Here is a 26431-nt window from a genome sequence, read left to right on the forward strand (position 1 = left end):
AACATTGAATAACATTTGATCAAAGCAAAATCACAAATCACTGTTGACAACTGAAGAAACAAGCGTACATTTCACATAACAACTACATGTAAAAAAAGATTTTGCTACATGGAAAATAATTTTAAGTTTTACTTTTTTGCAAATTAAATTCTTTGATGAAACAATAGTGTGGACATTTTAATTAAACTAGCATAAAGAGCTTCAAGCACGTTTTTAACTGGGAAACTGATTCTAAGCAAAAGCTAAATTTGGCTTTTCGATTTTTTGATAGACTTTGCACTTGAGTAAGATTGTTACTCTCCAGTTATAAAAGAAGCTGCTTCTGTCTCATAAAAGGCGTCACCTGGTAATGCATTTCATAAACACAAATGGTTTCGCCTTGTCGGTTGATAGTGTGCTTATGCATGTGAACGAACGTTCAGCTGCTTATACATTTATAGCCTATAGTCAGAGTTGCCATACCGTCCTTATTTCTAAGATTTGTCCCTATTTTGAAGGGCGTTGTCTTAGAAAAGTTCATTGTCCATATTTCTAAGAACTGTCCTTATTTTGTCTTATTTTCAACAATTATGAGTCAAATCCCTGCTACAAGTGAAAGTAAACTTAGACCTTAGCTGTTGTAAGATTCACGAAACATTTTCTACGGACAAGTGGCTGGCTGGAACAGATTGTTTCTGACCTAAATATAGCATATGATATGTGGAACAGATTGTTTTTGACCTAAATATAGCATATGATATGTCATGGCTCGTATAAATGCAAAGATTTGTTCAAAAACGCTTGTTTTGTTTCGTATGAAAACTTAATTTTTCGATTGTCCTTATTTTTGGTTTCAAATCGATGGCAACCCTGCATATAGTAGATGCGAAATGTGTAAACCAAATCATCTCATAGCACCAGGAGCGCTACGTGTCGTTAATTGGTTGCTTAACTCGCTGTATTTAACTGCTTCCTAAACCTCACGCTCGTAATGCCACAACCTAACACAAGTAAAATATCGCCGACATAACAACTTTTCAAATCTTGCCACTTGATGCTGCAGTTGAAGTACCCGAGGCCATCAAGCACTCCTTACTAACTTTTCCTCTGATCATGACTCAATGTTGTCAGAGATTTTGTAAAATATCACAAAGCTAATGTTGGTTGCAGCATCAGTGGATGTGTAAGTCTTGGCAAAAAGTCTTTATGCCTCCGTAGCTTAGCTAACAAACTTCAGCTATTCTACTTTTAGATGATATTTTGTATTGCCCGTGTGTGCGTCTACTAGTACTATGTGCATAACTAATAATCACACCACTGTATCTCAAGAACTCTTTTTCATTATATATTCGTTGAAACTCTGCAATCAGCATCTACCTTTCGTTTACTATGAACAAATATTACTGCGGGCTAAAGTCTCCCAGTAATAAAAGACTGTTTTAATTGCTTTTGCTATCGCCCTCCATCTCTAGTGCAACTAACACTGGAGGTTCATATGTGACTGCAGATCACATAAGGCTCAAGTTTGCTGCAAAATACTATAACTCCACTCACGAAAAGAACGACATTACACATACAACTTTACTTGCCCTTTTAAACACTGTTATGTGTGTTTAATAAACATCAATGCCGCGTGGATTAGTTCTTCAGACACACTGTGTGTCAAGAAAACATTTTTGTCAAATCGTATGAAGCAAATGGTGCAGCTTTTGGAAAATTTTGTGAAATATCACAAAGCTCGTTCGCACAATACCGATTAATTGGTCGAGTTACTGGTAAACGCAAACAATGTTCTATTAAGTTGAAAATACGTCAACATACCGAAGTCAGTTCCAGAATGCCAAAAGCTCCACACTAACGTCCGAACATGGAACGTGCCTTGCCTTTAATAATTGGCAACGGGTCAATGCACACGTGTTTACTTTGCTTTACCGCTGGACTATTTAGACCAGGGGTTGGCAACCTTTGGCCGCACCCGTGTATAACACAAGGTGATTTTACTTTGTTGCATACCAAATATCCTTAACTACAAGTAAAATTCGCATTTTATTCTAGCCACATATTGCCAGGTCACAGAAAAATAGCAACGGGTGCATAATAGTTGGACTCGCGTCTCTGCGGGCCGCACAACCTTTAATCAAGGGTCGTATTTGGCCCGCGGGCCGCAGGTTGTCCACCCCCGATTTAAACAGTTTGTTTGTCAAAACATGAACTAATCAAACAAATGGCGCGATTTAATTTTTTCCCTAAACTCAAGACGAATGCTGTCGTTTCATACCGGGCTGCATAAAATGACGTTCGGCACTATACTAATCAATGGCCATAAAAGAAAAAGTGTCATGCCTCCTGTGACAACGTTCTCTATGTGTCTGATTTGGTTAACACTTCCTTGTCAACTTTCACATCAAAAATCTGACACTCGACTAGCTGTAGGACTGCCTTTTTCTTTCGGTTACAGGTCAGTGCACTCCTTTACTGTTGCGGTGTGGATGAGTCTGACAGTCACAAGGTTGTCAGTGTTTTACACTTTCGCAATTTGGAATGGACTGAGTATCAGATCTCGACGATTTGCAGAATAGCTTTCACCAGATCAAAAACCAACATTAACATTCCGCATGGATTAGTTTGACGGACACAATATGTGTCTACAAAACAGGACCTGTCTCATTTCCGGCATATCGTAAGCGTACTAACCTAGCAAAAGGCGTGTTTTATTTTCCTCATAACACAAGACAAATATTGTCGTTGTATTTTCAAACAAGACTTTATCAAATTACTTAGCTCAACTATGACGGAAAAGTTACATTACACAGCAAAAGGCGTGTTTTATTTTCCTCATAACACAAGACAAATATTGTCGTTGTATTTTCAAACAGGACTTTATCAAATTACTTAGCTCAACTATGACGGAAAAGTTACATTACACAGCACAAACCTGGCGCTCAACGAGCTGCCTTTTTTCTTTCGGTTACAGGTCAATGCACTCGTGTTGACTGATGCGTTGTTGTGTGGCTTACAAGTTTTCCAGTGTTTTTACTTGACCACATCATAGGCCAAGTACTTGTTACTGCATGTGTGGGTTTTTAGCCATCTCAAGATATTCAATGTTTTGTTCGTGCGCTGGATGTGCTAGAATCTATATGCTTTGCGCGCAGCCTACACAGTTGTATTAGAGTGCTGGGTTTGCAGAATAGTGTTTACCAAAACAAATGTGTATTCGTCGACTTTAGGGATTTTGTTGTAGTCACCCAGGTGTTTGAAGTTTTACTGCCATAGAAAAGAATACATACTAAATAAACTTTGGTCTGCAGCAACTATATTGCAAAACGATTTGTGAAACATGTTCTTTCTACTAGACGAGCTTTGCTGTGTGGCGTTTGTGCAGCTGGGACTACAGCAGTGGTTCTTAACCAGGGGGGCACGCCAAGACATTTCCAAGGGGGGCGTGAGCCAAAAGTTAAATAAACAAATTTATTTAACTTTGGACTCACCTCCCCCTAAAATTAATTTTGCAGGTATAGTGAATTGGTTACGAGCACTGACGTTTTTAAAAAGAAACAAATATTGTGATGCAATACCTTATTGGCGTAAATACGTGGCAAAGTTTTTAGTTTGTTAGTTTAGAACAGGGGTCACCAAATTTTTTAACTGCGGGCCGGATAATTTTAATAATCACGCTCGAGAGCCGCATAAATTACAAGCCCTGACGCAGCCTTACCCAAACTGGCACTCGCATGTCTTCCCACGATCTTATTTGTATTCAGATTGTGCGCTGTTTAATTGCAAAATTATGAAAAATATGGAAGTATCACATACCAAGTAATGCACGTTTATTCTACCACGAAGAACTAAAAAGGCAATTGTTCGCACACAATTACTATTCTTTGTTTTTGTCAGTGACGTATCAAACTGCTTATGGATGATACTTACGCCTTGTTATCCTGTTAGACCAGGTAAAATTATTACTAAAATGTATTATGAATGTTTGCACAATTACTAACGCCCCCGGACCGTAAATAGGTGATTCCTGGTTTACAACATAGGCAACGGAAACTTCTGGTAGTTCCATTGCTGCGTGTGTTCGAAAAAAGTGTCGTTTTTTGCCTGTTTCAGGGGGGGGGGGGCGTGAAGTGCCCGACAAACATCTTAGGGGGGCGTAGACAAAAAGAGGTTAGGACCGCTGGACTACAGTGACAAGCAATTCAGTTTTCCGCTTGTGACCTCACGCAGTGCCGAAAGTGTAGTGAAGATATATGATTTGTTGTTTTAGATTTAGACGCTGATAGCTTTGCTTTGTTTTAACCTTGTGTTGTTATGTGCTGTACCCAAGTAGATGTTTTTAAGCTGTTACATCAGTGCAGCATTATTAAGGCAATTGTTAAAACGTTGGTCTAATCAACTAAAAGCTTCGGTAAGTATACAGTGTTGTATGATTGCGAAAAAAACTGCTCTAAAAATGGTATGTTACATTTTGTGAATGCATATGCAGCAGGTTTGATTTCATGTGTTATAAAAGAGATCACAATCGTTTGCAAATATCCCGACGAACTACTGTGGTTAGTGTAGAACGAGTTTAAAGTAATGATGATTAATTGACTGTCAGCGAACAGGCAAAGTAACTCGCTTGATTCCCTTGTCACATAGTTTTTCTTGTTGCACTTGTCTAATTGTGGTTGGATGGTTTAGAATAGTAACGTTGCACCCAACGACTGTAGCGAGAAAGAAAGTGTTCAAAATATTTTCCAAGTTTGCTCTAACGTAAGATATTACAGGTTTCTATAGTAAACATCAACTTAACTCAACATCACAGGTTAAAATTTACTGATTGATGGTGCTAGTTGATGGCAACCAAATAATGTAATTTTGCACGTATGATTGCACTGGCTATGGATTTTGACATGCTATATATGTTGAGATTATTAGCAGCTAATTTTAAAGCCCAAATCACTTGTGGTGCGTTTGGAAAACAAAATCTTTTTACAGAGCAGTCGAACATAATAAATCATTTTGTTTTTGCAGATAAACAAACAAGAACAATGGCGACCCAGGAATTAAATTTGGAGCAAACCGATCGGCAATGTGCAGATGCTTATGATCACAATGAACTTTCCAAAATAAATGAAAGAGAGCAATTACAATGCCAATTTGCAGGAATTAGCATTTTTTCTGAAAAGGGTGCCTTTAAACGAAACAAATTGACTCCCACCAGTAAAACAATCTTTCAATGTGATGTATGTGAAAAGATGTTCAACCGCGCCACAGGCTTGAAAAGACACATGGCAAATCACTCCAATACGAAACCTTATCGATGTGATGTGTGTGAGAAAACGTTTAGTCAGGGTGGAAATTTGAAAAGGCACAAGTTGACTCACACAAATGAAAAACCACATCGATGTGATGTATGTGAAAAAATGTTTAGTCTCGACCAATATTTGAAAAGACACATGCTAACTCACACAAAAGAGAAACCGCACCAATGCTGCGTATGTGAGAAAAGATTTGGTGCAAGAGGGGATTTAGCAATGTACATGACGATCCACACAACAGAGAAACCGCACCGATGTGACATTTGTGAGAAACCATTTAGCCACCGGGGACATTTGAAAAGACACATGTTGATACACACGAGAAGTATATACTAAATGCTATTAAGTTGAAAGTTTCTTTTGGAGAAGTGCTGCAGCATCTCATAGTTGGTATGTCTGCGTCGTTTAGTACATTTAAAACAAAACAGTTCTTTTGCCATCTTGTTCATCTAATGCAGTGGTTCTTAAACTTTTTTGGCCGCGACCCAAATCGGAGTTTTATGAACATCTCACGACCCAAGCCTCAAACATAAAAATGTATTAACGAGACGCAATTTCGCGGCCACGCCGTCGCCGCATAGGAGTCTGTCCATGTCAAAATGGCTGCAGGCTTAAGCTTAACGAGGTCAATTCGTTCGCCAACACTGCATAATAAAACACACATTGGCTTTGCAGCACCATGATCATTGATAGAAGTGAATCTCAAATCTAAAAATGTTTCCTTGTACGAATACTTACTCGTCATTAAACGCTTACTGTTATATCTCTAAGTTCAGTTTCGCATGAATAACTTGTCTTATTATTTCCGGTGTTATGACGTTACAATCGCCATGTGCGTAACAGTAAACTTGGAAGCCTATTGTTGTATGTGGCCTGTATGTGGTAATGGTCGGTTCATTTTACTGTACAACGTGGTCGAGTGTGGTGACTTTACTACTACATTAAGTTAATTCGTTTGTGTTTACTTAATGCAGTAATAGTTCGTTTGGGCATAATTGAATCACCATAGCGCGACCCATTTTTTTGACCCTGCGCGACCCATGTTTGGGTCGCGACCCATACTTTGAGAACCACTGATCTAATGTAACGACACAGCGCACGTTAAGAGAATTTTGACGGTTTTGTTTAGACTAATTATTTGTTACACGACCGATTTATGTAATGGGCACTCACTAGCTTGCCTTGATCATAACTACCGAAAACGCAAACGGTTTAACTTCTGGGTGAAACGCGGTACCTTTGCGTATTCTGTCTGTATATAAATAGTACAAATAGTCATGAGAAACTACTTGCAATTCTCCTGGCGAAATGGAGTTGTTATGTAGCTCGTTCAAGGCACCTTTCATAGTCCAAAATAACATGTTCACCTAAAAATGTGGTTGAAGGAGACTGGTATGCATTGGTCTCCCTCAACATTTGGAAATGAGAGAGAAAAATGTATGTTTTATAAAATATATCACAGATACAACGTAGCTTTGTTTTTTGTTAGTCGTCGATTTTGCCAGCAAATTTGTCCCCAATGTAGGTTTGAGGGGCATGCAATGCTATAGGCAAACCATGTATGTGTGTCATTTCTACTTTTAGTGCTCGGGAAAACTACGGGGATAGGGAGAGGTCGTTTTAATAATTTGGAAAAAAACTGGTGGAACTGATCGACTGTGAAGAAATAATACTTACGACACAAATGAGACAAAAAAAAACATTTTTATGCGCATTTCGAAACAGATTTTATTGGCTTTCGTTTTTAGAAGGGCAATCGTTTTTTAACCTGTATTTGAGTAGTGTGACGTCATTACGCTTTTAACATTTGCTATGAAATGACGACATCAAATTGTACAAGTTAAAAATCTCCAACATTTGCAATTGCGACCCTGCTTTCACCTCGCTCAAAAAGCATAACTACAAACAAAAAACTTCCACAACCTTTGGTCACATGGTCATTAATTGGACGTCAGAAAATTATTGTTGTGTTACTAGCAAGCTGGACGACACGGCAGGCATGCGACCACGCGTACATCTGACCAATCCGCAAGTGACGTATGTTGTAATGTCCAAATCCGGCAGTACCAGGTTCGTACTTGTTTACACATTACAGCAGGATACTTTTTCTTTCGTTAGTTTTTTGCTAACTAACAACAATCAAGCCCAACCACGCAGCAAAGGTTAACACAACTCTATACACAGTTCCAAGGCAAGCAAACATACACACAATAATTTTGTCTTGTATAATTATTATTCAAAAATTCTTTTGTACAAAAATTGGATTCAACGCATTAATTGCAGCCGCCTGATCAAAACAATACGAATTGTTAGTGACGCTCAAAATTGCGAGCGGCCACGGGCGGTAGGTCGCCCAGCCTTGAATAAGAGCAGTGGTTCTCAACCAGGGCCCATGGCCCCCGAGGGGGGCACGGGTGTAGATTCACCAGAAACACCCATTAAAAGCCATTTTCTTTTAACTTTATTTCCTAATTTAATCGACTATTTCACATAATATTTGTCTATATTGAGGTTCATCATGATTACGGATTCTTGTTTTCTCTATTCGCCTGTTTAAAGCCGAAATTATTACCGAATTCCAACACGAGATTGCCATTTACATATTTTAAGGGGGCCACGAGGTCAAAAAGTTACTTTAGGGGTCCACGGTCCACGAAAGGTTGAGAACCACTGAATAAGAGGAACATTAAAGTTTCCCCCTCTTTTGTCGTAACGCTCCGAGATCGAAAAGAAAAGTCATAGCATTGGCGAATATTGAAAATTATTGAGAGTAAAACAAAAATAACCTACACTAACACATTATATTTTTGTTCCTAAATCCACAATGGTACATTAAAATACTATTAATAAATTTTTTTTATAAAAAACGCAAGCAATATTTAATTCATTATTTCGCGGCAGTTTCTTCCACACTTGAACTTCTGAAACGAATAGCTGAGGTACGCGGGATCGCACTTGCACCACAAACGGGATTTCCACACTCGCTACTAATTTTATTTGGCAGGACAGAACATCTTTTATAGTTTGTGAAGCTTAAACCGGATGGCCGTCCTTGTTTACATATCCACCCAGCCAGTTCTCCTGAATTTGTTGTCAAAAGCGTAATTGAGTAATGTTAAAAATGTATGATTTCGTACATTGTCCGATGGATGACCATAGTAATACAACTTTGTTAGGTATTCGATTCTGCAAATTAGTGTTTGTCTTTGTATGACTTTGTGTGACTTATATCTCTTTTACCAAATAAAAAAGTTAAATAAAAAGCTCTGGTGTGTAATAGGAATTTTATTATAAATGAACGCTGGTTTGCAAGTTTGTGATATTCCAAGATGCTATGTCGCAATGGCTGTGCATAGCTCTTTTATTCATCACATGCAAGAGTTCAGAACATTACCTTTGGTGTGTAGTCTTCTGAAAAACAGTGGGAACAATCGCACATATGCCGTAATCATCCAAGAGACTAGGAACCGTCTTTAATACTTGTAGCGGGTTTATGAGGCGATCAAGTACGTTGCTTATCACCACACAACCGAAGGTTCCAATGTCGGGAGGCAAGTTTTGAGCATCTCCCACTGAAAAAATGCACCTGCTCCGATCCTAATTTTATTAGAAACATACGTGTTTTACTTAAATCTGTGTTCACAAAAATACACACCTAATAAGATTGCTTGTTTTTGTACTAAAAGACAGAAGCCGGTCCTTTCAATTTGTAAAAAAAGTCAATAAAACCAACAGCGGTTTGTACATGAATGGTTTGAGAACATTCTCAGATATTTGAGCCGAGATTTTACATTTTTACACTCAATTAGTTGAAAATCCCCGTAGATTTGCAAGAATACTTACAATTGAGTCCGGTATCTCGGCCTTCATTTTCGTTTGCAGTTCGCCCTCTTCACACGAGTAAATTGTCGCTTTCCCGTTTTGCTTCAGCTTTTCACAAAACTCTATTAAAGCTTTGGAACAGTCGAGGCCGATAACGTTTTCAACTTTTGCTGACAAGTGGAATGTCACACCACCAACACAACATCCAAGATCCAGAGCTCTCATGTTCATGCACGCCTAAGTAAAAGTAAAGACAAAACATAAGCTGAGAAAATAACCAAATTTATTTAACTTTGGACTCACCTCCCCCTAAAATTAATTTTGCAAGTGTAGTGTATTGTTTGCGAGCACCACGTTTTCAAAAAAGAAACGAATATTATGACCTTATGGCGTAACACAAATTTTGAATAATGATATACAAGGCAAGGTTTTTGGCTTGTCAGTTTAGAACAGGGTTCACCAATTTTTTTTAGTGCGGGCCGGATAATTTTAATAATCACGCTCGAGAGCCGCATGGGTTACAAGCCCTGACGCAGCCTTTCCCAAACTGGCATTTGCGAGGCGATTTTGACCAGACCACAAAGGGTCTTCATGTCTTCCTACGATCTTATTTGTATTTAGATTGTACCACTGTTTAATTTTAAAATTATAAAAAAATGTTTATTCTACCACAAAGAACTAAAAAGGCAATTGTTCGCACACAATTACTATTCTTTGCTTTTGTCTGTGTCGTAACAAACTGCTTTTGGATGATACTTAAGCCTTGTAATCCTGTTAGACAAGGTAAAATTATTACTGAAATGTATTATGAATGTTTGCACATTTAACGCCCCTGGGTCATAATTAGGTGATCCCTGGTTTACAACATAGGCAACGGAGACTTCTTGTAGTTCCATTGCTGCATGTGTTTGAAAAAACTGTCATTTTTTGCCTGTTTCAGGGGGGCGTGAAGTGCCCGACAAACACCTTAGGGCAGGGGTGGCCAAACTTTTTTACCAGAGGGCCAAATTTGCAACTGTCTAGTCACTGGAGGGCCGGATGAAATTAGACTTGCGTAAAATTTGTAGTAACTGGTTGCCATCTTTATTAAAATATATATTATTGTAGTAGAATAACAATAAATAACACCATCTTGTTTACACTTGTATTTAATAAAAGGTTTATATATTATATCAATGGGATAAATGCAACTGTCCACAATTTTGAACAAGCCTTTTAGTCTGGAGTAAAACTCGTTGTCGAAACTTTCATAATTGCTTGTAAATTTGCATCTGACAAAACTGATCTGTTTTTTGACTTTGTTTGATTTAAGCATGAAAAAGTCTGTTCACAAATATAAGTTGATCCAAATATACACAGTATCCTAGCAGCAAAACCTCGTAAATCGATGAACTTTTCAGCAAGCAAATATTTGAAAAATTCTACCAAAGGCATGCCTAAACTTCATTTTCAACTCATTATTAGCTTGTAGATCTATTAGTTCCAGCTGAAGAACGTCAGGGGCTGTCTCAATGTCTGTACTAAAGGGTGAAACAAGTATATTAAATGATGAATCCATTACTCTTAAGTCTGAAAATCTTCTTTGGAATTATTGTTTCAAGATGCAGAGTTGATTGCTGTATTTTTCAGCAAGTTTCATATCTACTGTTGCCTTCCTTAGCAAAGAAAAATGAATAAAATTACATTCTGATATCTGTTTGACAAAAAGTGAGAGCTTTGCCTCAAAAGCTTTTACTTTGGTGTACATATCATGCACAAATAAGCCTTTTCCTTGCAATTCCAAGTTTAGAGAATTGAGCTTTTCAAACATTTCAGTGGCAAACATAAAATCACAAAGCCAGTAATCATTTTTCATCTTCTCTATGAAATCACATTTGATTTGTTTGATATCAAGGAAATAGAGAATTTCGTCTCTTAGTTCAAAGACTCTTCTTAGAACTTTCCCATGACTAAGCCACCGAACACTGTTGTGATATAGCACATCTTTATATTCAGTCTCAATATCATCCAGTAATGTCTTGAATTGTCTGTGTGATAATGGCCTGGATCTGAGTAGATTAACTACTTCAACTACAGGACGTATTACATGATTAAAATCCAGAGCTGACTTGCATAAACTTTCTTGGTCAATGATACAATGAAATTTCCATATTTCATGCTGAGGACAGTTTTCTTTAATCTTTTTTTGTAGGAGGCTAATCATACCTTTGTTTTTTCCAGTTAGAGCAGGTGCACCGTCAGTAGTGATACTCGCCAATTTATTCCACGGCAGGCCAGCCTCCTCCACACACTTTATTACACATTTACACAGGTCTTCCCCCCTGGTTGTGCCTTTTAAAGGTTCAACTGATAACAACTCCTCTGAAATTGTAAAATCTGACTTGATACCACGTATAAATATCATAAGTTGTGCAATGTCCTGAACATCATTGCTTTCATCCAGAGCTAAAGAAAACCACAAATCAGTGCAAGCAGGAGACGGGGCTGTAACAATTTAGTGACAGGGTGTCACTCGCTGCCTGTCACTGACAGACTGTCCCAGAATTGTGACAGGGTGTCCCTGATTTTGTGACAGGTGTCCCTGATTTTGTGACAGGTGTCCCTGATTTGTGACAGGGTGTCCCTGATTTGTGACATTGGCTGACGCTCTGTCACATACAGTGACTGTGTGATACGGATTTACTTTTCGTGTCTAGTTAGCATTACCTACTTGGTTTTGTGGAAGTGCAAAGACATGTAGTTTTTTACTGTTATTTAGTTTCAACCCAATCTAATGACTCGTTATAAAACAATGTTGCTAACAGCGAGAAAAAAAACGAAAAGGTCCTGAAAAGAGGTTTTATTATTCAACGAAGTAACTCCATGAAACACAAAAAGGCAAATAAGTTTTACATGCAGACAGGACACTGCCAATATTTCAGTGCCTTGAGCCTCAAAGAGTCAATTCCAACACAATGGCAATGATACCATCGCCAACAACTGTCACATCCAATCTATTGACACACAGAATGTTTTATGTAAATAACAAAGTATTTTGACAAGCACAGTAGACATGAGGAAAATGGGTGGCAATGACAAATATCATTTAAGATCACATTATATACAGTGTATTTACAAACATCAGTAGAAAATGGATTTGACTTCAAAAAAATTTAATCTGCAGTTGTTTTATGCAAAAATTTCAGGTCAATTAGATTAAAGCAATGAAAAAGTACACACCCAATTTCCATCTGCGGTGCTTCCACATTGAGCACATAGATCCACAATGTTCTCTAAAAACAAAACAAAAATACAGTGCCAGCTATAACCAACAAAATTATAGCCAATGCTTAAGTTAAATAAAAAAAGAACAATTTAATAACAAAAAGTGGGAAGTGTTAATTTTCAAATGAACCTACCTGATTCATTTAGTATTTGCTGTCCAATTTTATTTCTGAGATTAACCATAGCCCTTGGGGAACTAGGAAACATTACTTTTTTGGGAATATTTTTCCCGCAGCTGTTCATCAAACATTCAGCAATCTAAATGCAATAAAATTTCAATTGTGGCTTTCAAACATGCATTAAGTTTTTACCTTTAATACAAACACTCCACAGTTGTGTGCATCAGTTTGCACTGGATGGTTTAGGCTTTTGTATGCTTTTATTTCAAGATCCTTGTCATCATCATTAGAATGAAGTGACAAATATGTTCTAAGAATAAAATATATGATCTAACATTAATGCAAATGGCTTGATAAGTAAAATTTTAGAATCCACTTACTTGAATTTTGGTATTGCATCAGATCCTTTACTTGTGTTCGGAGTATATGGATCAATTTTGTACAGAGTCTGAGTTTTCCAATGAACAAACTACAACACAAGTAATATATTAAAATTGTAAGCAGTATTTATATATTTATAATAACATACTGGTTATAAATATAATAACTTGGAGCATTGGACATTTAATTTCAAGCTTATGACAAAATGTACACATACGACTTTTTACTCTTTACCAGTAGGTTCCAGTGATTTCCGTGTAGGTTGTATGCTCCCATAATTCCATCATACTTTGAAAATGTTACCTGAAACATTACCATTTTCTTAATTTGTGTACACAATTAAAATATAACTGAACAAATATAGTGAGATTACATTATTTAGTGTATGTCGACTTGCCACTTTAAAGTTGTTGTCCAAAATACAGTTTACAATAAAGGAGTCCAAAACAAAAAAAAACATTTTTTGCACACAAGTTGAGTGCATAGTTCATCACCTGCAAGAAATGAACACACACAATTGTAAACATTTGGTTTCTAATACTAACAAACCATTCTGGTGTTGCATCAAGATGGTGCAATTATATATACATGCAGCATAAGTGTGAAACTGTTGAAACCACTGAACATTAATCACATATTACCTTAAATTGTAAGTACTTACTTCTCCATCAAGCCAATTTGTCTCAGCTAAGGTGCAAAACGATGAGTGTCGCAAAATGGACACACCCTTATTGCACAATGCAACAATCATATTGTGTTTTTTCTCTTCCCACACCTTCTTTGCAACAAAAACCAAGGAGGGAGTGGGACAATGTTTGCCTTTAGTATGTGACACACTGGTTGTTTTTGGTGCAATATTGTTTTTCTTTGTGTCTGCATTGCCCAAATAAACATCTTGGACTGTTATTGGATCTTGGTTCTTATTTGGAACTTTATCATTTTAAGGTTCTCAACTGTGCTTGCATCTTTTATTTCACTGGAAACCTCCTCATTTTTTTCACTTGGAAAATCCTCACTTTGCATTTCAAAGGTCTCAACTGTGCTTGCATCTTTTATTTTACTGAGAACCTCCTCATTTTTTTCACTTGAAACATCCTCATTTTGCATTTCAAAGGTCTCAACTGTGCTTGCATCTTTTATTTTACTGAGAACCTCCTCATTTTTTTCACTTGAAACATCCTCATTTTGCATTACAAAGGTCTCAACTGTGTTTGCATCTTTTATTTCACTGGGAACCTCATCAGTTATTGTGCCAATATCCTCATTATTAATTTGAAGGTTCTCAACAGTGCTTGCATCTTTTATTTCACTGGAAACCTCATTTTTTTCACTTGGAACATCCTCATTTTGCATTTCAACTGTGCTTGCATCTTTCATATCACTTGGGACATCCTCAATTTTTGTGCCAATATCCTCATTACTAATTTGAAGGTTCTCAACTGTGCCTGAATCTTCTATTTCACTGTTTTCACTTGGAACATCCTCGTTTATTTCACCAGTTTCGTCATTACTTACTTTAAAGCCTTTTTGTTCGTTTGCATCATCTGCAACCTATTATGTTAAAAAATTTTTGTACAAGTGTATGTTCAATTCCAGACAAAATGATGACAATATTAATGTTATCTTTGAGTTATTTAAGTAGCAAATTGTTAATGTTAAAATTGTACAGCCAGGATGCTAATTAATATTTCATTAAAGGTAATCAAGTTTTAAACCATTTTTCTCCAAAACAATGCTGTATGCTGTGCCCAATTAGAAATGTACAAACAAGCATATACACATGTGTGACCTGCAACCCACCTCTTGAAATTGTGATGCTGGTGTTGTTAAGATTTTTCTTTTTTTTGTCGGAACATTCAAGACTGTTGTTTTGGGAAAGATTCGCCTGTCTACAAATAAAAAAGGTATATTATGGTATAGAATAGGACATTTTTCTGCCTGACAGTTATCATCACAAATTACTACATTGACCAAATGCATTTTTCTCTTGCCCACTTTGCTAAGACTTAAAGCTAGTGCGATTTTTACAGTAGTTCTTTTTTTATTACAGCTCATTGTGTAGTATAGGAGTTTTTTATTATAATAAACCTTTATTTCAAAGCTACACGTACCCTTCAGGAGAGACACAATAGCACCATCAGTTGCATGTGCTAGATCTCCGAATTGGCGTTTTAATTTGTTGAAATACTTTTGGTTGTCACCTTTGTTTCTCAAGTGGATTGAAAAACGACTCAGAAATAAAAAAATTACAAAATCCATGCCGCAAAAGGAATATCTGAGCAAAATGGAAAATGTTACCATATTGAAAAAACAAGCACAAAGTATATGTTAACCTGTCTGCGGCCATGTCTGCGTTTCTTTGCTCACAGACACTTGTGTTAATCATGAGGTCAGTGTTTCCAATATCCCTAAAACTCTTAAAAAGCCTTTGGAAAATATTCTTTGAATATTACCAGCTCTGTGAGATTATTGATCATATCATCAGCACTGCCACTGCTACCAACGCCAAACATGTTGCAAAGATTTTTCAGGGCCTTGGCTGATGTCTGAAGAATTTATGTATGAAACATGAAGTGTGTAATTCTCAGTTTAGTTTTTTTCTTACCTGGTCTGCATTGAAAAGGGCATCCAAAATGTCGTCATGAGAAATTTTTTCCTGTTTTTCCTCAATTTCTGTTTTACCCGGTTTGGAACAGTTTAACGCTGCACCTTTCCTGTGCTCAGTGTTTGGAACCACCCTTGCTTTTCTAGAAGATGCACCGATCCATGGAGCAACTCATTCATAGGAGATTTTTACTTTCCAGGGATTTTTTGTTGGTCCTAAAATATTTTAGTACGAAATCCTTTTTTGCAGGAAATTGCATAAAAAATAGTGTTTAACTCACCGAAAAATCCTCTGCCAATGATTTCCTTTGCATAACTCTCCCATGCATTTTCTATGTCAATTTCATCATTGGGCAATGGTTGAACTTTTTTCACACATTCAACTGCCAAGTACAGTACAACAAATTATTATTCAACAAAAAACAGTTTAGATTTAGGAAGGTTTTTATTAATAAGCAAAATGTATTTTTTATTGCCCCTCTCTCAAACCTTTAATGACAAATAAGCATATTGCCTAAACCAAGATTTTGGGTATGCCCGATTATTAAACAACCGAATAAAAAAAATCTATCATGCTTTACAAAAAAATTCATACCAGGTCGGAGGCAAGTATTTTTCCAGTTTCCATCGGCTATAAGAATACCTGGATGTGAGCCACACTTAATGCATTGGAACCCATAACATCATAGCCATCCGGAGTGACAAAGACTTGGTAAGGCATAAGATTTATTTACAATAGTTGCAGTTTAATCTACAAAATTCCTTAATCCTTTTCTCACATGAAATGTAACAAATGCACAAGTGATCTCAACAGCAACAACCCATACTTTTGTACCCGATGCCTATTGTCCAATTTACCCTTCAGCAATATCAGTAACTTAGAGCTAGTAAATGTAATTTCACCCAATAAAACTACACATCCACCCTGTTTACTAGCAAACATTAGTCACAGCCATTCAGACTACTATGATTGTGCATCCTTGAACTGTACTCTGAAGCAACATAGCAACAAAGATATGTATATATTGCACACAAATATTCGAAGCCTAAGAAAAAATAAACCTGCCTTAGAACTATTCCTGTCTGATATGGTCAGATCCCCTGACATTGTTATGATAACTGAGACTAGAATAACCCTTAATGGCATAAGCACTGATGCTGATATTATGGGATATAACTTTCATCACACTGATACTCCCCATAGTGCCGGAAGAGTTGGAGTATATATAAAATCACATGTTGCATATAGTATAAGACCAGACTTGGAAATTACTGTCCCAGATACTGAAAGTCTTTGGGTCCAACTTAAATTGAAAAACAAAAATGTTATTTTGGGAGTAATATACAGACATCCAAAGCATTCATTTGAAGTGTTCCAGGATGCACTATCATCTACATTGCATAAACTAAATGATGCCAACCAAACTGTTTATTTATGTGGTGATTTCAACATAGACCTCATGCAGCACAAGGAAGCAAAAGGCATTCAAAACTTTTTAGATTCTATGGAAATTTATGGTCTATCATCATTAATATGTCAACCCACACGTATAACAAACCATAGCCAAACACTCCTTGACCATTTTTATACCAACAATCAAAATATTACCTGCAAATCAGGAATACTGACTGTAGACATTTCAGACCATCTTCCTGTCTTTGTGTTATTGCATTCAACTTGTGGTGATAGAACAGAAAAACTCTTAAGCAGAAATGAGACCTCATTTTGCAGTGAAGATTTTATTTCAGACATTAAAGATGCTGTTAGCAACATACCACTACCAAGTGAAACCATATTGCATAAATTCACTTCATTTAATCATTTATTCCACGAAATACTGGAACGACATGCACCATTAACCACAATGACTAGAAGAAGAAGGAAATTGGCCAAAAAACCTTGGATAAGCAAGGGAATTTATAAGTCAATCAAAATAAAAAATAAAATGTACCATGCATTATGTAAGTCAGGCTTCTCAAGTACAAGTAAATACAACCAATATAAACAGTACCGTAACAAGCTTAATCACATTTTACGAGATGCTAAGCACAGGTATATTGAAAAAGAACTAACAGATCATAGAAATGATATTGGTGAAATGTGGAAAATCATCAATAGTTTGTTGTCCCGAAAACAAACTCTACACAAAGCTCCAACTGAACTAAAACTAGATGGCACTGCACATTGCACTACTGACCCAATCACTGTGGCCAGCAAATTTAACCAGTTCTTTGCCAACATAGGAGCAAATATGGCATCATCCATTCCACAGCCAGTAATGCCACCACCCGATATTTCCCTCACAACAAAGCCATCATCCTTCTTCTTCTATGACACTACCCCAGATGAGGTGGAAATGTATATATCCACTCTTGACAGTTGCAAGTCTGTGCCCAGTCATGAAATTCCTATCAAATACATCAAAATGGTCAAAAGCATTATTTCACCTTTGCTTTCAGAGACTTTTAACTGGTGTATACAGCATGGGGAATATCCCACTGAACTTAAAATTGCGGAAGTAATACCAATTCATAAAACAGGTTCACAAGTTGAATGCACTAACTACAGACCAATTTCATTACTGTCCCCTTTCGCTAAGATTTTTGAAAAAATTATATATCAACGTCTGTACAACTACGTTGAAAAAAATGGAATGTTAACAACTCACCAGTATGGTTTTCGATGCAATCGGTCCACATCCCTGACAATTTATGACATACATGAAAGAGTGTTAGCCGCCCTTGACCAGAAGAAATATACATGTGCTATTTTCCTAGACTTATCAAAAGCGTTTGACACAGTCGATCACAGGGTTTTGTTGTGGAAGTTGGAGCATCAGTATGGAATACGGGGAAGCCCCTTAGAACTGTTCCGTAGCTATTTAAGTCACCGCAAACAATGCACACGCATAGAAAACGTAACATCAAAACTGCTAAACGTTACCTGTGGCTGCCCTCAAGGTTCGTCACTGGCTCCTTTATTCTTTTCGCTTTACATAAACGATTTACCAACGGCATCTAAATTCACAACGAAACTCTTTGCGGATGACACGTGTTTAAGCATGTCATCAGAGTCTCTGACTGATCTACAGGCCAACGTAAACAAGGAACTCGTTTATGTTGACAACTGGATGCGCCACAACAAACTATCTCTTAATACGAGTAAAACAACGTATTTACTGTTTTGTCCTTCCAAGCGCTTAAACACGCAGCAGTTTTCGATTTCCATAGGATCTCAGCAAATACAGCGATCAACAGAAACAAAATACCTGGGAGTTTATATCGACGATCAGTTAAAATGGGAGAAACACATAGCTCATGTGGAACGAAAACTAGCACAAGCCTGCGGTATCATGTACAAGCTGCGTGACTACTTTGGACAACAGTTTCTCCGTATTATTTATTACTCTTTTGCGTACCCCTATCTGCAATATGCGATCGCGGCGTGGGGTAGCGGATACGCTGCATCAATTAAAACCCTTAACATCAAACATAACAAAATTTTGCGAGCTATTACTCGCAGCCCTTACCGATGTCGCGCTACTCCACTATATCATGATTTGCGTCTTCTAAAATTTAAAGACATTTACAAACTTGAGGTAGCCAAACTGCTGCATTCGTTTCATACTGGTGCACTACCTTCCACATACAACTCCCTTTTCACACCTATTACGTCAGTACACCATTACAACACCCGAAGGGCTGAAAACCAGAACTACTTTCATCCACGCGTAAACACCGCGTTCGGCACAAGATCAATTTGTCATCGAGGTCCAAAAGTATGGGAAGACTTACCACGCGATATTAAGTCTCTGTCACGCTTGTCCTCTTTTAAGAAACAGCTTCGCTTGTATTTATTAAGGCAATATCACCCCTCAACAATTATTTCACTTTCCTGTCCTCGCCTATACCAGAATTCATATAATACAGCTTGTTCTCCTACGTCATAACTACCACAGTTTTCACTTTTTTTCTTTCGTGTTTTTTTTGTGTGTGTTTCAGTTTTATCTTAGTGTGATTTTACTTTTTGACTTTTTATTCCATACTATTACATCATTAAACTGGATAACTTGGTCACATAAAAAGAACAAAATACTGCCGTAGGATTCGTTTTTTTCAGATCAGCCATCCGGGTCGAAGACAGTGCAGCACCTTCCCCAGCGAACAACATCAGAGATCTCGAGATCGATCTTACAAAAGCAGAGGAGGAGATGCTCGACGACAACAGTTTCATCGTCGCAACGAACTGTCCTCGGGACACCCGGGTCTGCCTACGGGATCACAGGAAACGTTCCGAGGAACCGAGCTGGTGTTTCCGTTTAGGCGGGTTTCATTTGGCCAGCAGAACCTGCGGGTTCAAACACCGTCTTATGCAACCGGACGTACCCCGCCAGGTTCGTGCGGTCGGTTGCGATCCTACGGCAGGACATACCCAAAACGGAATTCAACCACAATTCAAATAACAGGACACTTGACTCGATAACCTACGGTTTTTTCGGTGTCCTTGCTGTTTACGTATCCGTTCAACAATGGAACTGTAATGATGAAGTGACTATGCAAATAAAATTTGACTTGAATTTGACTTGACCCATAATCAATTTCTTGCATTGCAATGAAATGATAAACTGCATTTCTTATGCAGGACACTGGCAATGGCTGATCATCAAATATAACTTTTAAACTTCTTTCTTCAGCCACATGATTCTGAATAAAAGAGAAATACAATCAATTCATGTTAGACAATTGAAGTTATTGCTATAAATATTATGAAAAGTTGTCTTACAAAGGGTTGGATTTCAAATCCAGTAACCCAACACAAATATGACTGTTAAAAATAACCACAGTTGCTACTAGGAAATGTATTTTTGACACCTTTATTCCTTTGATAAGATGTGAAACAAGTTTAATAGTTATCAGAGTATCATTGTTGAAGTTGTGCAGACCAGATGTAAACTCTTGAAATCTTACATCCAAGTTACATTTACTGCACTTTTTTTGAAGAATCGGGACACCTAACAAGCAAACAACAACAATTTAGTGCTGAGCAATTTTAACGAAGAAAAGCCCTTACCTCGCCAAATACTTTCCACTCCATATATTGTACACAATTTTTTCATCTCATTTGTCAACACATTGCCACATGCTGGACAATTTGTTTCACTTGGAGTAAGAATTTTAGTTGGTTTTGTTTCATTGCATTCAAGACTTGTGGGTAATGTCTCGGGTATACATTTTTTCGTCATAAAATATTCCATCAAAAATTTATCATTGGTAGTTAGTTCAAAAGACTGAAATCTACATAAAAGTCCAATGTTGGCCAAAAATAATTTATATTTTTTAAATTAAAATAAAGAATTCTTGACTATAAAATGGCTTCACCTTTTGATTCTGTACTCACAGATTTACTACAAAACTGATGCAAACTTTTTACATCTGCCATACAATACAAGAAAATTAACCTCAAGCATTTTTTCTGTAGTCAAGGAAAAGCACACTGCACCCTACAATCAAACCTGGTCTTATTTTCTGCAAACATTTCCACTTGATATTGACACATATACCACTTGCAGATTGCTTCAAGCACACAAGATCTGTTGCTGCCTGACATTGGACATGACCAGTTATGAGTAAATGTATCATAGGTAACTCTTAAACGCTTCAGCCTTGAAAAATACTTCTCCTTTCCAGTAAAAACCGAATAATACAGAGTTCTTGCACTGTATCCAAGTTCCTCGAAGTCCCCAAAAACAATCAGTGGGCATTTATACTCTATGCTGGTGTTAAACATTTCCATGCATCTTTCCTTCGTTTCTGCTGAAATGATTTGCTTTGAAACAAGATCTTGCAAAAAATGTTCATCTAAAGCAGGGGTCTTCAACCTTTTTGGCTCAATCGCCCCCTTATTAAGGAATTGTCTCCAAATCGCCCCCCTATGAGATTGTTATTTGTACAAAAGTTCTGCTTTTTGAGCAGACGTGGGCGGTTAGATTCATCCAGCAACACGAAAGCTTCAGTTAACAGCTAAAACTTAATTTAATTGCTACAACACGCAAGGTCCATTTTACCACAATTCTTCTAACTAACGCATCCAAGATTTGTTAAAATTCATTACATCATAGACAAAACAATGTTACGATTATGCGCAAATAATCGCCTTTTTTGTTGAAAACAGTGGTCCATTACTCTGTAGAGGAGAATCCTAAATGATACAAATACTTCGCAGTTAAGGAAGCGGTTGTAAGAAGTGTGAAAGCGAAACAAGTTTGAGGTAAAGCTCATTACCGTTGTATTAAAAAAGTATGGCCCGTCACCATACATAGCCTCAATAAAGTGTCCCGTGTGGCAAATTAAATGCCCAACCTTGCTCTCGGGATCACAAAACGTACAAACAATCACCAGTAAACACAACGTATTCAAATAGCAGCATGTTTAAGCTGATGCGTCCCTTATCACTGGTGTTTGTTTGCAACACGAATTATATCTGCTTGTAAGTTAAAGTTAGCTGAGTCTCACAGTTCTTGTACATATTTATACAATCAGTAATGTTGAAATCGCCCCCCTTTGTAGTAAAATCGCCCCCTAACTTCCAAAATTGTCACCATCGCCCCTTCGGTAGACGTAATCGCCCCCGTTGAATAACCCTGATCTAAAGCTTTTATCTCTGGAACATGTGCATTTTTTACCGCTTCAAGATGCTCACATTCTTTTCCAGGGTTTATCTTGCCAGCGGCTTTCATCATATCAATGCAATCAATTTCTGTGCATAAAATCTTTTGCTTTTTTAGACTTTTTTGTACATGGATTAGTCCATGCTTAATCTTAGAAACAAAAAAAAACCCTTCATCACAATCCAGACAAATCGCTGGAAAAAGGTTTACGCCTTGCAGATGTTGCTGCTGAACATGTATTCTCAGGCTTGAAACTGTACTGAATTGCTTCTTACAGTGTGGGCAAGACAATTGATTGACTGGGGCTGAAAAAATGTATTTATTTGTGATAAACTTTTGGCATTTAATGTTCATAGTTTTATTCTTCACATAAATTATTCATTTATTAGCCATGCATCTATTATATTAGAAGGACAAAAGACCTTGAATTTGAAGAGGTCATATTTTACATACCATTCTGAACAGATTTTTCAGGTTCAGTATTCGCATTGATTTTCGCCTCCTGATTGCCACATTTTTCTGAAGTTGACAACAATTTTAGACAAAGCTTAACACCAAAGTTAAGTTTTGATCATATTGTAATGTTTCATTCCTTGTAATTTAAATTCTTTCATACTTTGGTACAGAAGTTAAAATACAAAAACTAAAAGAAATAAAATGTGATTTACTTTATTGGTGGGTTATTTTAGTCATTATCAAGATAACAAGTTGCAAAATGCATTACAATTTGACAGCCATACTTACGTAAGTGTGCTTTTAGGCCACTACTCCGTGTCAATATTCTTTTGCAAAAAGGGCAGTGAAAGTGTGAGCGAAATTTTGTATTGTTGGAGGTTTGGGGTAAGCATAGCCTTCTGCATGGTACGGAAATAACTGAAAAACAATGGTTACATACATGTTAATTCCAAAATCTTTTGTAATATAGCTGGCACAGAAAAGAAATTAAAAGTAACATCAATTATTACATTGTCAATATGCTAGTTGCAATTATCAACCTACTTGTTTTTTCTTTTGTGGGACATTTAATGCTGTATGGGATGTGGTGAATTTTCAAATGTTCTGTGACTGTAGCATTCTTCGGCCTTAAATCACCGGCTTGGCACAATGGACAGTAGGTGAGGCCTTCCACTTCTTCAAATAACTCATCAATATTTTCAACAAACATTGTTTTACTACTGCTGTTTCTTAAACAATAATACTTACAAATGTCAATAATAACTGCCGTTTCCTAAACAATAGTACTGTACTTACAAATGTCAATACTAACTGCCGTTTCCTAAACAATAATACTTACAAATGTCAATACTAACTGCCGTTTCCTAAACAATAATACTTATAAATGTCAATAAATATCTTGCAAGTAAGCAATTACACCTACCGCTTATATCTAGCTAATCTAGCTATTTATTCTTGGTGACACTCAAAATCAGGGACACCCAAAATTAGGGACACCCAAATCCGCAGCGACTTTAGTGACAGCCTGTCCCTGATTTGGTGACATACAACGGGTGTCCGTGACACCTGTCCCAAACGTGACAGGTGTCCCAAAAATGTCACAACCCCTGTTGGCAAGCAGTGTGAAGCTGCTGGGACAAATCTTTGCTGATATCTTGTACCCTTCTCATAACTGTATTCCTTGATAGTGCAATATTCTCAAATTTATTCTGTGCTTCTGGACAAAGTATGCGTGCCGCATCCACAATGCAGTCTTTTACAAATTCTCCATCAGAAAAAGTTTTTTTGCTTTGTTCAATTTTGTAACTAATATAAAAACTAGCTTCTGTTGCTGAAATGTGAATGGATTGTGTCTTTGAAAAAAGCGACTGTTGCTTTATTAGATTTTTCACCATTTCAGCAGCTTTCTTAACCTTTTGCTCTGTTGATAGTCCTTCACTGTATCCAGCATGTTTTGTATTATAGTGTCTTTTCAAATTATACTCTTTAAAAACTGATATTCCCTCATTACAAATTAAACACGCTGCTTTCCCATTTACCGCAGTGAAAAAATATTGATATGTCCATTCCTCCTTAAAAACTCGGCATTCATCATCTACTTTTCTCTTTTTCGTTGGAGACATTTTAACTGATAAGGTAGAGAAAAAATAAAATTATTGCTGCTTCTGAGAAGAAAATCCACTGTGCGTATTGTCTCTTACATGCTAAGTAATATACTGAAAGTCGAAGCCGGAACAATTAACTTCCTGATTTCTTACAAAGTAGGCTAGTAGTCCAAAGGGATGTGAAAAAGAGCACATACAGGCTATGTTAGCTACTTACGTCCAAAGTCTATATAAAACACAAGTTGTCCAACCTATTGTTACGCAAAAAAGCCTATGGAGCCATTTTGTGTCCAAAATGATACAGTGGGTAGAGGAAAATTACACATAAATTGTCTGATATTTACAAACTGTAGATCTTAAACGCGAATTAGATTCGCCATATTGAATGACATTTTCGGGTTCTAACATTTCACCGTAATATTAAAAGCGTAATTGCTATTTTTTCATGTAAATTTTGCCGCTTATTTTTCATGTAAACTTAAAATATTTGCATTCAGCGTTCGTTAACACGCTCAAATGTTAGAACCCCAAAGCTTTATTCGATTTTGTCTATCAATTTCGCGTTAAAGTCCACTAGTTTGTAAAATTAAACAATTTATGTGTTTTCCGTATACCTGATGTATTAATTTGGACACAAAATGGCGTCCATGGAGCTTTATCGCGTAACAATGGGTTGGACTACTTGTGTTTTACATATACTTTGCTTACGTCATGGTTGGCAGACTATTCTGAAAATAACGCTGCAAGAGCATTTATTCTAAAAATAACAACGCTTGCCACAAGCGACTGCTAGTAGCAGCCAGCGCTGTTGCACTTCTTGTTCACAGTGGGCCGTAGTTTGGCCACCCCTGCCTTAGGGGGACAAAGAAGGTTAAGAATCGCTGCTCTATACGTAACAACAGCTATTACAGTTACCAGTCAAATGAATAGCAGATCCCTTCCTCTTGTGCATTAAGTTACAGCAAATCATTTCAGAGTGGCGTAAAACCACGTGCATCCCGCACAAATGCTACTGCATCTCACTGTAAAGCTCATCAAAATTAGTACGTTAGACTTTCGGTGCAACCTAAAGCCGTAAAATAATATGTACATGAAGTGGTACTGCGTACAAAAAAAACATTTAAACACGACATCAATTTAGATCTACATTCGTATGATTATGTTGTCAAAGCACTAAACAGGTAAAAGTAGATTTGTTGCTTGATGTTTGCTAATATTTGGTCACCTTACCACTGACGCCATGTCTGCACAACATGTATACTGGGAGACAATTCTAATTCTAGCATTGTTGTATTGTTTCCACAAAAAAAGAGTGGCTGGTCTAATGAGAAATATAAATAATAAGTTAAAAATTAGTTATTTTTCTGTTGTGGCACCGGTCCATAAGTGTTTAAGATTGTGTATACACAAGAGAGGTCATGATGGCTGTCGTAGTTGTCTATCCAGTCGCCTCCAAGTGAAATCGCGGTCGAACAGTGGAAGATCGAACACCGATTTTCAATAACTTGGCAATGAATGGCTTTCAAAGCAAACGTCAGTTTCGGGTTTGTCCTTCGCAGCACATCGAGGAAAGCTGTTTTCATGCTTCACGGTGCTGCCCGGGACAAGAGTAATTAGGACCCTGGAGATATTTGAAGAGTTACATTGCGGCCCTGAACTGTCTCGAGTTGGTTCGTAAGGAGCCATGACATTTTTCATTTACGATTTACATGGCGTGATATGTGACATCGTGCCGCCAACAACAGTTTTTATTGACAATTTATGTTTTTTCCCGCTGTTTGGCGCTTCACGTACCGCAATTAAATTAGTGGAAAGGACGCGTCTAAATACTGTGAACGGTACGCGACCACCGTCGGGGTTAGTGTATCTAAATTTCCTGGGGTTAGAGTGGCAGATCTCCTGCCCTCGGAGGAGTTGTTTGGCGTGAACATTCACGTGTTTTCGTATGCGACAGTTCGGGTGTTAATCCTACACGCTCATGAGCCGCATTTTATTTGCATCAGGGATGTGAACAAATTTGCTACTTATTGACCTTGCTGGTGATGTTGAAAGCGTATTTCGTCACAATTCACATTGAGATGGTACTGCCCTCTGGTTGTGACGAGTGAAGAAACATCAGTAGGGCACAAGACATGCTGAAATGGAACACAGCAGACATCAGGTTGTTGTGGCCAATGGAAGAGCGGGAAGGGCCATTTGGGTGCACAAAATCAACTGAAATATCTTCA

At 37.3% G+C, this 26431-nt stretch overlaps 4 protein-coding genes and 1 long non-coding RNA gene across 8 annotated transcripts; 1 reads left to right on the forward strand and 4 right to left on the reverse strand.

Moving 5' to 3' along the window:
• Nucleotides 1-41: 41 nt before the first annotated feature.
• Nucleotides 42-9748, forward strand: LOC145217787 (uncharacterized). 4 transcript variants are annotated; one of them, XR_013857490.1, is made up of 4 exons: nucleotides 42-4390; nucleotides 4999-5675; nucleotides 7263-7355; nucleotides 8187-9745. XR_013857490.1 is itself a non-coding variant. In XM_080085130.1 (3 exons), exon 3 carries the CDS (start codon nucleotides 5016-5018, stop codon nucleotides 5619-5621), a length of 606 nt encoding a protein of 201 aa, XP_079941256.1. In that variant the 5' UTR covers nucleotides 42-1970; nucleotides 2438-4390; nucleotides 4999-5015; the 3' UTR covers nucleotides 5622-5956. The 4 variants fall into 4 exon arrangements, 2 of the variants coding, with proteins under 2 accessions (XP_079941256.1, XP_079941255.1); XR_013857489.1 differs by having other exon boundaries at nucleotides 7263-9748; XM_080085130.1 differs by lacking the exons at nucleotides 7263-7355; nucleotides 8187-9745 and having other exon boundaries at nucleotides 42-1970; nucleotides 2438-4390; nucleotides 4999-5956.
• A 2189-nt stretch (nucleotides 9749-11937) lies between these two features.
• Nucleotides 11938-12666, reverse strand: LOC145217791 (uncharacterized). Its single transcript, XM_080085135.1, has 3 exons — nucleotides 12506-12666; nucleotides 12327-12379; nucleotides 11938-12100 (listed from the first exon to the last, which is right to left on the reverse strand). Exons 1-3 carry the CDS (start codon nucleotides 12612-12614, stop codon nucleotides 11996-11998), a joined length of 267 nt encoding a protein of 88 aa, XP_079941261.1. The 5' UTR covers nucleotides 12615-12666; the 3' UTR covers nucleotides 11938-11995.
• Nucleotides 12667-14240: 1574 nt separating this feature from the next.
• Nucleotides 14241-15861, reverse strand: LOC145217802 (uncharacterized). The gene is made up of 3 exons (XR_013857501.1): nucleotides 15757-15861; nucleotides 15477-15691; nucleotides 14241-14422 (listed from the first exon to the last, which is right to left on the reverse strand). It is a non-coding gene; the product is annotated as an uncharacterized LOC145217802 (long non-coding RNA).
• A 4702-nt stretch (nucleotides 15862-20563) lies between these two features.
• Nucleotides 20564-23308, reverse strand: LOC145219566 (uncharacterized). Its single transcript, XM_080086914.1, has 5 exons — nucleotides 23143-23308; nucleotides 22868-23016; nucleotides 22597-22662; nucleotides 22159-22293; nucleotides 20564-21302 (listed from the first exon to the last, which is right to left on the reverse strand). Exons 1-5 carry the CDS (start codon nucleotides 23306-23308, stop codon nucleotides 20955-20957), a joined length of 864 nt encoding a protein of 287 aa, XP_079943040.1. The 3' UTR covers nucleotides 20564-20954.
• A 388-nt stretch (nucleotides 23309-23696) lies between these two features.
• Nucleotides 23697-24221, reverse strand: LOC145219567 (EPM2A-interacting protein 1-like). The gene has a single exon (XM_080086915.1). It carries the CDS (start codon nucleotides 24219-24221, stop codon nucleotides 23697-23699), a length of 525 nt encoding a protein of 174 aa, XP_079943041.1.
• Nucleotides 24222-26431: the final 2210 nt, after the last annotated feature.

The sequence above is a fragment of the Phallusia mammillata genome, chromosome 3, assembly GCF_965637545.1.
Source record: "Phallusia mammillata chromosome 3, kaPhaMamm4.hap1.1, whole genome shotgun sequence".
NCBI lineage: Eukaryota > Metazoa > Chordata > Ascidiacea > Phlebobranchia > Ascidiidae > Phallusia > Phallusia mammillata.

What these genes read in the sequence shown, in the direction of transcription:
- LOC145217787 (XM_080085129.1), top strand. Translation starts at nt 5,016, where the DNA reads ATGGCGACCCAGGAATTAAATTTGGAGCAAACCGATCGGCAATGTGCA.
- LOC145217791 (XM_080085135.1), bottom strand. Translation starts at nt 12,614, where the DNA reads ATGAACAGCTGCGGGAAAAATATTCCCAAAAAAGTAATGTTTCCTAGT. An exon ending in GCAAATACTAAATGAATCAG is followed by an intron (nt 12,380 to 12,505) that starts GTAGGTTCATTT and finishes TTTTGTTTTTAG; the next exon opens with AGAACATTGTGGATCTATGT. An exon ending in GCACCGCAGATGGAAATTGG is followed by an intron (nt 12,101 to 12,326) that starts GTGTGTACTTTT and finishes GTGTGTCAATAG; the next exon opens with ATTGGATGTGACAGTTGTTG.
- LOC145219566 (XM_080086914.1), bottom strand. Translation starts at nt 23,308, where the DNA reads ATGTTTGTTGAAAATATTGATGAGTTATTTGAAGAAGTGGAAGGCCTC. An exon ending in GTAAGTATGGCTGTCAAATT is followed by an intron (nt 22,663 to 22,867) that starts GTAATGCATTTT and finishes TGTCAACTTCAG; the next exon opens with AAAAATGTGGCAATCAGGAG. An exon ending in AATGTGAGCATCTTGAAGCG is followed by an intron (nt 21,303 to 22,158) that starts GTAAAAAATGCA and finishes CTTGTTTCAAAG; the next exon opens with CAAATCATTTCAGCAGAAAC.
- LOC145219567 (XM_080086915.1), bottom strand. Translation starts at nt 24,221, where the DNA reads ATGTCTCCAACGAAAAAGAGAAAAGTAGATGATGAATGCCGAGTTTTT.